Source organism: Dicentrarchus labrax, unplaced genomic scaffold (assembly GCF_905237075.1).
Source record: "Dicentrarchus labrax unplaced genomic scaffold, dlabrax2021, whole genome shotgun sequence".
Lineage (NCBI taxonomy): Eukaryota > Metazoa > Chordata > Actinopteri > Moronidae > Dicentrarchus > Dicentrarchus labrax.
The window spans coordinates 26,771-40,031 of NW_026136949.1; the positions used below are offsets into that span (position 1 = coordinate 26,771).

Sequence of the window (13,261 nt, forward strand, 5' to 3'; positions counted from 1 at the left end):
TGATCCACAAACCTCAGACAGTTTTTATGATCCTGAACAAACTGAAGGACAGTATTTTGTCATAAGTAGTCTGCAAAGGTTTTTGAACTTTAACACAGCTAAGGTGGTTTTGAAGCACTACTTTAACTATCTTTACAAGTATCTAAAAGGTTTGTAACCAAACAATGCTGATTGTTTTTGGGACAGAATAGATTATATGAAGCAATGTTTGGATATGTAGTACATTAAGGATGTCAGAGAACTGATTTTGATATTTAGTACAGAGATTATAAGTTCTTCCAATAATGACAACATTATGATAATAATAATATGATATTTTATTTATAAGTACATATATATATATTTCCATGTACTCCAAGACACTTCACATAAGTTAAAATACATAGGTTAAAAAGATCACGAAACAACTCCCCAAAAATACAATCACACATTGAAGCAATTCTGAAAAGACTGGTTTTGATTAGTGATTTTAATGTGGATGAATCTGTACAGTCTCTGATGTGTTTGAGGATGGAGTTGGGGTGCAGCTATGGAGAAGGCTTGGTTTGGATGCTTGGTCCTGGGTGGTGGAGACAGGAGGTTGGCATCAGAAGAGCGGAGGCTTTGTGACAGAGTGCGGCAGTGGAGCAGGTCAGTGAGGTAGGAGGGGGCCTGGTTATAGAGGGCTTTGTGAGTGAGGAGAAGGACTTTAAATTGGATCTGTTGTGGGACAATGACACAGTGGAGGCTTTGGACAACAGGAGTGATATGTGGTTGAGGGAGCACATTGCATGGTGGTGTGTATTTTTTGTTAAATATTTTGGAGATTTTTGATCAATTACTGTCAGTAGTAGCAAATGTTGTGCGTACAATATGAAATTCTACTTTCCATCTTACTACAGTAAGATATTTCACTGCAGATGCACACAATCTGGACGCCATTCAGAAAATGTGATATCTAATATCTAAGAATGTCTGTCTGGATTTTGGGAGCACTTGGAGATATACATGTTAACTGATTCTGCATATTTTGAAAAGATATAGAGTGATTTAAATAGACCATAGATTGCAGTATCAAACAATAGCAGCATGTAAAGTCTGAACAAAAGAGGACCTAGGATGAAGCCTTGTGGGATTATAGTTGATAGTAGCAGATGACTGTTAACCAAGTGAGACTACATCATCTCTTCCTGACAGTTAGGGACTGAACCAGTTTAACACTGTGACAGAGAGAGCAACATATTTCTGGAGTAGATGTAGATGTACAGCATACTGTAATTTACACTTCTAATGACATCTCTTAAATTCTTAAGTTATATAATTGATAGTTTCTTATAATCCACATTTGATCTATTTTACGTTTTTATAACCTTAATAATGTTTGGTCCAGTGTTGTCAGTGATGAGTAAAAATGTTGAAAGTAACTTTCTGTAAAATGAAGTTAGTTGCTTAGTTTTCAATTTCAGTTACCTGTATGAGCACCATGTCTTTCTCTTTCTGTATTTAAGTAAATAAAAAATAAACTGTTTAATTTAGTTTTAGATTAGTATGAAATTATTATACAGCATTGTGAGTTTCTGTGAATCAGCATGAGGATGATTTAAACAGTCAGTACTCCCAGCAGTGAGGAGGAAACAGCATGATATGTTGAGGACAGCTACAGTTCACTGACTCTGTGTGTTTGCATATGTGTCCTTCCTCTCTGCTCCCAGCCTTTAAGAGGCCAGTGTTGATCAGTGGCTGTCCAGGCCTTTCAGAGCCACTGACACGCCGGCAGCACAATGATGATGTCACTGACTCTACTGCTGGCCACCCTGGGGCTCCTTGTTCAGGGTGAGACTCTCTTCTGAAAACTTTGCTTCAGGATGCAACCAGGTTCACCACAATGATGTTCTGCTATGATGGAGAAACAGTGAAACAAGCAGCATTTACCTTCTTCCATCTATTCTCCATGTTAAAGAAATGATACTCTTCTGTTTGGATGTTGATCATCTTTCTCCAAGCTGGATTTGTCTCAATAACCCTTCTCCTCTGTTTCATGTTTTCAGGTTCATCAGGACAAAACACCCTGACTCAGTCTCCTGGATCTCAGTCTGTTGTTCCAGGACAGACTGTCTCCATCAGATGTAAAAGCAATTCTACTACAAGCTACCTCCACTGGTACCTTCAAAAACCTGGAGAAGCTCCTAAACTACTAATTTATAAAAATACAAACCTTCAGTCTGGAGTTTCAAATCGTTTTCAGGGAAGTTATTCTGGGACTGACTTCACTCTGACCATCAGTGGAGTTCAGGCTGAAGATACAGGAGTTTACTACTGTCAGCAGACTGGCAGCTTCCCGTTCACACAGTGATACAACGTCGTACAAAAACCTCCCTCAGCTGGAGAGGAACTGAACTGACTCAACAGCTCTACTGAAACAAAAAAAACCCAGAAGCTTCTCTGAAATGAAAACTCATGATTGTATAAAAAATATATATTTTAACTTTTAACAATTCAGGACATTATTGTATTATTACTGAAACAGTGTCTTACATATCATCACATTGTTACAGTTTACTTAAACATAGTCTTAGAGCAATGCTTTAATCTGAAACCAAATTATTCAACAAAAAAATATAATACAATATCAGTCTGGAGAAGATTTGTCATATCATTATAATTTTTTGAAGGCTACCTCTTGTTTCACTGAGAATTTTGTGTTATTATCGAAGAATTTAATTTGTATAGCACCAAATTATAACAGAATTTATCTCAGGACAGGCTTTGTATAGAGCAGTTTATAGTCTAGGTCATACTCCTTATAAATTTAGAGAATATTAAAGATGAAACCATTAAATGAACACATATGCAGAGGATTTAAAGTGAAGGATGAATAGACTTTAACTTAAATAAACCTTAGAAATGGTGATGCACCTCCTTAACCCACAACATTTTGTATTATGGAAGTAGTAGAAACACTCAGTGGTCACTTAGGTACACCAGTACATTATAATGAAATCCTACACAAATGTTCTGTATAAATAAAAGTAACAATTAGAAATAAATCTACTTACTTTTATGATGTTCAGTTTTTGTTGATGCTGTAATAGAGGTGATAGTTATAAATGGTAAATGTGTGCTGCATATTCTGACCCCCTCTTGTATGTAAATAGGGAGGACAAATGATTACACAGAGAACAACTTTATGACTCAATTACTATGCTAGTGTCTTTATTTCAAAAGAGCCAACAGGTATTCTAACAAACAAATGTGTCAAATACATTAATCAAGTATTTAATTCTGGAAAAAAACATTTTTACACTAACTTTAAATTACTATGTTGTAATGTTCACAGCAATAGACTTATCAATCAAACTATCTATGCTGATGATGTGCTGTTATAAATTTATGATGATGATTCTGTTGTAGTTTTATTTAAAGGATAATGCATGTTGTTTGCATCCACTTATTTTGATTCTCTCTGTGCTGATGATGTACCCATATTCATTTCAGATCTAGAAAATGGTATGTACTATTGTGGGTTTATTTAAAGAATAATCTATATTCTTTGCATCAGTTCAGTTTTCAATCATTTCTATCCAGACACTTTGATCATAATAAAGAAGAAGACAACTGATTTGATGAACACGTCTTTATTATCTGGAAACAGTGAAATAATATTGAAACACTGCAACAAGCTAGTAAATATTCTGACTGAAACATGTCAAATGAAAGAGAGAGATAGTTACAGAGTGCACAGTGAGAGCAGTAGCAGAGTAAAACCAGTAGCAGAGTCCCAGTGAGTCAGGTCAGGACTGGGAACACTGGTCTCTCCTCAGTGTCTCTGAGAGCGGAGTCTGGGAGCCCTGGGTGGCCTCACAGGTCACAGAGCCCACCTTCCTCCACTGGTCTGCAGAGAGCCTCAGGGTGCTGCTCCAGCTGTAGTGGCCGTCCTTCAGCACCCCGGGGCTCCTGCTCTGCTCCCAGCTGCTGCTGCTGCTGCTGCTGCCGTCCACCTTCCAGGACAGACTCCAGTCTGAGGGGAAGCCCTTGTTGGCCAGGCACATGAGCGTGGCCTTCCCCTGCTGCAGCTCCTCACTGGAGGGGGCAGCACCGTCAGGGTGGGGACGACTCGACCCACTGGAGGAGGAGACAGAGAGACAATATGAAGAAAGTTCATACAGAGAGAAAATAAACTCCACCCTGTTGGTTGCAGCAGAGGAGGCTGCTGCTTCTGTTGGTCTTCCTCAGATTGGATGAAACTGGTCTTCAGTGTTTCACTTCCCTCTCTGAACCCAGTAACCATGGCAACAGACAGGCATCACTGCTGAACCATGGCAACAGACAGGTTTCAGTACTAAAGATAAAACATTAAAACTGGCACTCTTTTACTGCAACTAAAAAAGTTAAAACTACTAAACAGCTGAGAGCAGAAACTCTTTCTTTGGTTAAATTAACAAACCTAAACAATCATTACATGTTATTAAAAGTTTAAAAGACATTATTCTTCTATTTTTCAGCTCAATCCAAAACTCATAAGAGACAGTGTGTGTTTGCTGTCTTCATTTACGCAGCATCACTACTGAACCATGACAACAGACAGACTTCACTGCTGACAAACTGTTTAAATGCTGAAATCCTTTTTCCAACTCATAATATGAATTTCACTAATACAGCATGTGGTTGAAGAAGCTGTAGTGACATTATGATATTCATTGGTTATAGTGAGGATGTTACATATCATTACATTCATCGGTCTGGGAGGAAGATTGAGTAAAACAATGTTTCCAGATAATACACTCACTCAATAAATGTTGGAAACATTTCTTCCACACAAAATTAGTTATTTCATTAAAATGGTGAAGAAATAAAAAGTCTGAAAACAGAACTTTGTCAGAGGAGAAATCATTGATCAGAATGTTGTCTTCAATAAATGGCTGTATATTTTAAGAACAATAAAAACTTTAACACTTTAAATAAGCATCATGTTTAACATTTTAAGGCCAAGTCAAAAGTTCTTTCATCAGACAGAATTTGTTCTGTATTACAATGAAGCCTGTAATGGTCACTTTAATATTATTTTAATTTTACTACGAGCTAAATTATTTTTGAAAACTTTTGTTCATTCAATAAAAATAGATTTTAAATTAATTTCGAGTTCTTGTAGAAGTGAACAGTACTTACAGTTAACCTCCAGTCTGGTTCCTCCACCGAACGTGTACCACAGTGATACAAACTGATTGAGTCGTCGTACAAAAACCTCTCACTGTAGAGAGACACGGCTCTCTGACTTTGAACACAACAAAGTCAATATCAACAGTTCCTGTTTTTAAAAGAATGAAGTATTTCATGTTCTATTTATCAAACAGTGCCACAATTGTTCAGAATGAATCCCATTTTTACATATTTATTGTTCCATATGTCTGAAAGTAACATTGATCTCTCTAGCATTAAATTAAAGCAGACAGAAGACGTTCTGAAAGAAAATCATTGTGCAGTCATCAAGCCCATTCCACATTAAAATGATCACTGATACATTGTTAATCAATACTCTGATAAAGTGATTGATCCATTGAGAAACAGCATCATCAGAGTAATCCAAGTCCCTGTTGGAGTCAGTCAGAGCATTTCCATAGAGAGCCACTTTGCATCAGCAGCACCATGCTCCAGTGCTCTGGGAGAGTTTATAGTCCTGAGAGTTGAACACTGGATGACTGACAGCTGTCCTTCATGACAACAGAAGACACAGAAATCCTCCTCATCAAAAACATGACTTTGATCTCCGTCCTCATCTGGACTCTCCTCTGCTGCTGCTTCACAGGTAAAGTCCAGAGAATCAAACTCCTCTCCTCTATGAACATCCGTCCCTCTGAAATGAAGCCCACAGAACCATGACGCTGCTTTATGTTTTTGTCTCTGTATCCTCAGAGTCCAGAGGCCAGGTCACAGTGACTCAGCCTGGAGCAGTGAGCTCTGCTGTGGAAGGCTCCGTCTCCATCAGCTGTAGGAGCAGTCAGAGGGTTGATGAAGATTGTGGAAGCAGTGCTAGTGACCCCTGTTTATCCTGGTACCAAAAGAAAAATGGACAAACTCCAAAATTACTTCTTTACTTAGCAAATCAGCGAGAATCAGGGATTCCAACTCGTTTTTCAGGCAGTGGATCAGGGACAGACTTCACTCTGACCATCAGTGGAGTCCAGGCTGAAGATACAGCAGTTTACTACTGTATGGGTGGAACCACTGTCAACAGTCAGTATGTGTTCACACAGTGAAAAAGCGTCGTACAAAAACCTCCCTCAGTCAGACTGAACAGAAACTGAACTGACTGCTGCAGCTGGAAGCTACTGCAGAGACTGATACAGTTCACTGAGGACACACACACACACACACACACACACACACACACACACACACACACACACACACACACACACACACACACACACAGTAACTTTAAACAAGGTGAATAGTAACGAGAGAAGGATTAAGAAACAAGAAACGCAGCTCTTGCCTTCACTCGTCTTTATTGAATGACATTTTGAACAATGAATACCAAATACTGATACGACAGACACACAGTTCAACCAGTGCCACCAACACACAGAAAGAGATGCTGCAGCATTGAAAATGGAGGGTTGTAGCTTTGTGTCAGTACATATTTCAACCTTATGTGAGCATCTCCAGTTGCATATTAAAGACAGGACAAAGTGTTTTACCACTATGATAATTAGTTATTACTATTTTCATATCCGTATCACCAGCTGGAAACATAAAAATAAGATGTACCCACAGTTCTAGTACTTCCACTGTCAGTACAGTTAGCTCATTAAAACTGTGAAATGATCAAAATGTCACAAACAGGTTTGGATGGTGGAAAAGAAAATGTAAGTAATGAAGTACAAGAGAATGGTCTTATGAACAGTCTGGCCTTGTTTTATCTCCAAACGCAGGCTCACATTTAGCTGCTGACATTCATAAACTGATTGGAGAGTTCCAGGAGGTGCACAGTTGAAGAACATCTTTGGTTTAAAAAATAAAGTTCAATGCGCCTAAAAGTGGTATTAAGGATCTCCATGAGAATCTCGTATTTCTAACTGATCAAACACAAAGATTCGATTGCACTGAGCCGACCCCAATCCACCTGGGTATTGATGCAACTGGAAACATTTGCCAGTATTAAAGATACAGTGAAGGTATCGCTCAGTCAGACCTCAGTTCAAGTGCAATATCTCCAAAATAATCTGACACACCAACCACTCCTGAATTCTGAAAGATTAGAGAGATGGTAAAACATCTTTAATATCCATAATCTTTTATATTTGAGGTTGCTAACCCTCGAGGATCCGGCAGGAATAAACTTTTAGCTGTGCATAGGTCCAACACAGATTGGACCCAGAAGCAGACTCAGACACAGGAGTTCAGATTAGTAATAGGTATTTATTGTGAGTTCTGCAAAACGCAAACACAGAAGTGAAGTCACAGCCGTGACTGGGACAATAAATATGAATAATAATAAATAATGAAGAGAAAAATCAACATATTTATTGAACAGACAGAAATCATTTTGTGATGTAACAATGCACAGCTGTGAATCATCTTTATATCATATAATATGCTGATAGTAGCTGAGGAATGTTGACCATGTGAGACTACATCATCTCTGCCTGACAGATAAGGACTGAACCAGTTTAACAGTGTACAACAGAGAACAACATAGCTCTACAGTCTATATGGACGTGCAGTGTACTGTAATTTACTCTACTAATGACATCATTTAAATACAATAGTGATACAATTGATAGTTCCTTGTAATCCACATTTGATCTCAGGTCTTTTACAACAGTTTGATGAACGTTTGGTCCAGTGTTGTGCTGAGGAAAAAAGGCTGAAATGTACTTTCTGTAAAATAAAGTTAGTTGTTTAGTGTGACCTGTTTATGGACCTTCATTGTCTCTATTATTTTTAGTGTAATGTTTGACAGTTGTCCTGGCCTATATGTGTGTTAGTGGATTTATTGACCTAATGCTGTTTACATGAGGCCACCTCGGCCCATCCTCTCTTATAAAACAGATTTTCCTTTTTAGACTTTTGTATAGTTAAATTAATGAAGAAGCAAACATTTTCTTTACTTAAAACATCAATTTACAATAACTATACAGCATTGTGAGTTTCTGTGAATCAGCATGAGGATGATTTAAACAGTCAGTACTCCCAGCAGTGAGGAGGAAACAGCATGATATGTTGAGGACAGCTACAGTTCACTGACTCTGTGTGTTTGCATATGTGTCCTTCCTCTCTGCTCCCAGCCTTTAAGAGGCCAGTGTTGATCAGTGGCTGTCCAGGCCTTTCAGAGCCACTGACACGCCGGCAGCACAATGATGATGTCACTGACTCTACTGCTGGCCACCCTGGGGCTCCTTGTTCAGGGTGAGACTCTCTTCTGAAAACTTTGCTTCAGGATGCAACCAGGTTCACCACAATGATGTTCTGCTATGATGGAGAAACAGTGAAACAAGCAGCATTTACCTTCTTCCATCTATTCTCCATGTTAAAGAAATGATACTCTTCTGTTTGGATGTTGATCATCTTTCTCCAAGCTGGATTTGTCTCAATAACCCTTCTCCTCTGTTTCATGTTTTCAGGTTCATCAGGACAAATCACCCTGACTCAGTCTCCTGGATCTCAGTCTGTTGTTCCAGGACAGACTGTCTCTATCAGATGTACAGCCAGTTCAGATATTAGTAATAGCTTCCTCTACTGGTACCTTCAGAAACCTGGAGAGGTTCCTAATCTCCTGATTTATGCAACTTCAACTCGTCAGTCTGGAGTTTCAAGTCGTTTCAGTGGAAGTGGATCTGATTCTGACTTCACTCTGACCATCAGTGGAGTTCAGGCTGAAGATTCAGGAGTTTACTACTGTCAGCAAAGTCACAGCTGGCTTTTCACACAGTGATACAACGTCGTACAAAAACCTCCCTCAGCTGGAGAGGAACTGATCTGACTCAACAGCTGCACTGAAACTAAAACAACAGAGGTTTCATAAAAAAATATAATTAATAATAATTCACTTTGAACATTTAAACACTAAATATTCCATATCTTTAAAGCTATACTTTTAATGCTTTTATTGAAACAGGCTGCTGCACATCAAAGGTAACCTCTGTCAAGGTATGATTTAAATTCTTTCATCGTGGAGTATGAATAATAACACGGTAAATATGATATATTTTTTATTTTATATCCCAGCATTTTTGATTAAAACTCAAAAATACTCATTGGTAAAAAAAAAAAGCTTTAACAGATCTCTAAAAATGTCTATAACATAATTTACCAAATATGTGTGTTTTCTATTCCAGCAAACAATGCATGTGTGTTATTACTGCAACCATAAAGGAATAATGAAGTATGTTTATCACTGATGTGAATTCTGTCCCTTTGTCAAATCTTTTGTTTGCCTTTGTGGTTATTTTTAGATGGATATGAGTTTCCCCTGAGTTCATAAACTCTTTGTAGAGAGACACGGCTCTCTGACTTTGACACAAACAAACTCACCAAACACATTCCCAGTTTACCCAGTTTATGTAATAACTGGTTAAAGTATTAAAATCAACTCACACACTATGAATATTTATTCAACCTTTTGTTTGTGAGAATGTGTACAAGCAATATTCATTTCTCTTTCATTAAAAGACACAATATTTCTAGAGAGAAACTCTCCATTAAATCCTGAAAAATGTCAATAATCTACATCATATTATATAAATAATGATATGAAACATATGTTTATTGATATTATGAATAATAAAAAAGCATTTAGTAGTTTATTAGTGTCGTACAAATATCTATAACTTACGTCATTTAGTGTGTTTAGTACTCCAGCAAACACATTTAGTTTATAACTGAATCCAAAAACAGGATTAATGAAGTAAATCACTCACATTTTAATTCTGTCCCTATGTCAACTCTTTTGTTTGTCTTTGTGGTTCTTCAGTAGAAACAGTGTGTGAATAGATCAAGGGGCAGAACTACAGATCATATTTATGATGTTTCTACTCATGCTGATGATATTGTGATTTTTATATCAGATTTGGAAAATAGTTATGTGGTTTCATTCAAAGAAGATTTCATGTTCTTTAGATACAGCTGAAGCAATAACAATAATAGAGTCCTTACCATTAAGACCCTTCAGTAATAAGAGATGATTGGATGATTTATTTATTGTTCCAAAGGTTTATTATTACAGACAAATCTGTAATGATTATATCAGAAACAGTTGTACAGCAATGACGGTATTCATATTGATTATGACAACATATTATGGACTTACACTACGACCATCACTGGTTTGTACTAATCAAACAATAATGAGGAGTTTTGTTGGAGTGTATAAACTCTTTTGATATACAGTATATATGGCTGTACATTACATTATCTTAAACATTATGAAGAAGTTTAAACATCGTTCTCTGGATGTAATCCAGTCACTGACACCATGAAGAGAAAATCATTAAGACACTTTGATAATAATAAAGATGAAAACAACTGATTTGATGAACACGTCTTTATTATCTGGAAACAGTGACATAATATTGAAACACTGCAACAAGCTAGTAAATATTCTGACTGAAACATGTCAAATGAAAGAGAGAGATAGTTACAGAGTGCACAGTGAGAGCAGTAGCAGAGTAAAACCAGTAGCAGAGTCCCAGTGAGTCAGGTCAGGACTGGGAACACTGGTCTCTCCTCAGTGTCTCTGAGAGCGGAGTCTGGGAGCCCTGGGTGGCCTCACAGGTCACAGAGCCCACCTTCCTCCACTGGTCTGCAGAGAGCCTCAGGGTGCTGCTCCAGCTGTAGTGGCCGTCCTTCAGCACCCCGGGGCTCCTGCTCTGCTCCCAGCTGCTGCTGCTGCTGCTGCTGCCGTCCACCTTCCAGGACAGACTCCAGTCTGAGGGGAAGCCCTTGTTGGCCAGGCACATGAGCGTGGCCATCCCCTGCTGCAGCTCCTCACTGGAGGGGGCAGCACCGTCAGGGTGGGGAGGACTCGACCCACTGGAGGAGGAGACAGAGAGACAATATGAAGAAAGTTCATACAGAGAGAAAATAAACTCCACCCTGTTGGTTGCAGCAGAGGAGGCTGCTGCTTCTGTTGGTCTTCCTCAGATTGGATGAAACTGGTCTTCAGTGTTTCACTTCCCTCTCTGAACCCAGTAACCATGGCAACAGACAGGCATCACTGCTGAACCATGGCAACAGACAGGTTTCAGTATTAAAGATAAAACATTAAAACTGGCACTCTTTTACTGCAACTAACTTTAAATTAAACAATCAGACTTATACAGTTCAAAATATTCCTCATGAGCTGAAGATTGTGAGTCTTTTATTCTTTCATTTTTTATTTTAAACATTTCTTGTCTCAAGTCCAAATCTGATTCATGATGAGATGTGTCCATGTAAGCAGGAGTCATCACTGATCAGTCAGACTTCATTACTGATACTTTCAAATGAATATTTTTAACTGCTGAACTACGTTTTCAAACTCATACAATTCTCAAAAGAAATACCTAGAATGGCTTTAAATCATTAGTCTTGGAGAAAGACTGAGTCATACCCACAGTGATCTAACCCTGAACTAAAAATGATTGTCAGAAATGCAGAAATGTCAAAACTTAAATTTCATTCAATGAATTCTACAATGAATCAATAAGAATGTAGGGAACCAAAGTTTTTGTGCAACCAGATTATTAATGGGAGTGGAATTTAGTCCAGTTAACAACACTGTGAAACCTTCAAGAATTGCTGTAAATACATTGAATTTCAAATATTCAACAAAATATTTTAGTAAGGTCTACAGCTATGAAATTCAATTATAAAACACATAAAATGTGTCTCATTCAAGGAGTTAAAAGTACTTACAGTTAACCTCCAGTCTGGTTCCTCCACCGAATGTGTACCACAGTGATACAAACTGATTGAGTCGTCGTACAAAAACCTCTCACTGTAGAGAGACACGGCTCTCTGACTTTGAACACAACAAAGTCAACATCAACAGTTCCTGTTTTTAAAAGAATGAACTATTTCATGTTCTATTTATCAAACAGTGCCACAATTGTTCAGAATGAATCACATTTTTACATATTTATTGTTCCATATGTCTGAAAGTAACATTGATCTCTCTAGCATTAAATTAAAGCAGACAGAAGACGTTCTGAAAGAAAATCATTGTGCAGTCATCAAGCCCATTCCACATTAAAATGATCACTGATACATTGTTAATCAATACTCTGATAAAGTGATTGATCCATTGAGAAACAGCATCATCAGAGTAATCCAAGTCCCTGTTGGAGTCAGTCAGAGCATTTCCATAGAGAGCCACTTTGCATCAGCAGCACCATGCTCCAGTGCTCTGGGAGAGTTTATAGTCCTGAGAGTTGAACACTGGATGACTGACAGCTGTCCTTCATGACAACAGAAGACACAGAAATCCTCCTCATCAAAAACATGACTTTGATCTCCGTCCTCATCTGGACTCTCCTCTGCTTCACTCAGGGTGAGGAAAATCAGTTTTCTGTGCTGTGAAAATCATTTGGAGTGTAGCTGAGTTTCACCTCACCATCTCATGTCCATTGTTTCTTCTCTCTCCTCAGGGTCTGTTGGACAGAATGTTGTTGTGACTCAGCCAGCAGCCAAATCAGTCCAACCGGGACAAACTGTTTCTATTGAATGTAAAGCCAGTACACAAGTTGCTCAGTACTCTGGTGCACAATACTTCCTGGCCTGGTACCATCAGAAAACTGGAGAAGCTCCTAAACCTCTGATCTACAGAACATCAGACAGACAATCTGGAATCTCCTCCAGATTCAGTGGAAGTGGAGCAGGGAATGGAATTGACTTCACTCTGACCATCAGTGGAGTCCAGGCTGAAGATACAGGAGTTTACTACTGTAAGAGTTATCATTATATCAACAGTCAGTTGTTGTTCACACAGTGAAAAAGCGTCGTACAAAAACCTCCCTCAGTCAGACTGAACAGAAACTGAACTGACTGCTGCAGCTGGAAGCTACTGCAGAGACTGATACAGTTCACTGAAGCAACCCAGACATGTTAACAGCATAATATATCCAACACTTATATTTGGCATAATTTCAAAATCACCTCTGTTAATTTCCACAGAACCAACAGGTGGATCAGTAAAATGTATGTAGGTTTTTTAAGATGAAGCCTGGTTCCCCTGTTCTCCTGCAAACATCACCCTGACCTCCATCTGGAAAAACTGACACAAGAGAGAGATCAAGATCATAAA

General features: G+C 38.3%; 2 pseudogenes and 3 gene segments (V, D, J or C); 3 read left to right on the forward strand and 2 right to left on the reverse strand.

The window, feature by feature from the left end:
• Window positions 1-3,598: 3,598 nt before the first annotated feature.
• Window positions 3,599-4,282, reverse strand: LOC127360821 (Ig kappa-b4 chain C region-like; annotated as a pseudogene).
• A 1,132-nt stretch (window positions 4,283-5,414) lies between these two features.
• LOC127360822 (Ig kappa chain V region K16-167-like) lies at window positions 5,415-6,396 on the forward strand. The segment is given in 2 exon segments: window positions 5,415-5,782; window positions 5,890-6,396. Coding segments are annotated over 2 exon segments (435 nt in total).
• Window positions 6,397-8,198: 1,802 nt separating this feature from the next.
• LOC127360827 (immunoglobulin kappa variable 2D-29-like) lies at window positions 8,199-9,178 on the forward strand. The segment is given in 2 exon segments: window positions 8,199-8,388; window positions 8,604-9,178. Coding segments are annotated over 2 exon segments (363 nt in total).
• Window positions 9,179-10,507: 1,329 nt separating this feature from the next.
• Window positions 10,508-11,176, reverse strand: LOC127360819 (Ig kappa-b4 chain C region-like; annotated as a pseudogene).
• Window positions 11,177-12,004: 828 nt separating this feature from the next.
• On the forward strand, window positions 12,005-13,065 carry LOC127360824 (immunoglobulin kappa variable 4-1-like). The segment is given in 2 exon segments: window positions 12,005-12,508; window positions 12,606-13,065. Coding segments are annotated over 2 exon segments (432 nt in total).
• Window positions 13,066-13,261: the final 196 nt, after the last annotated feature.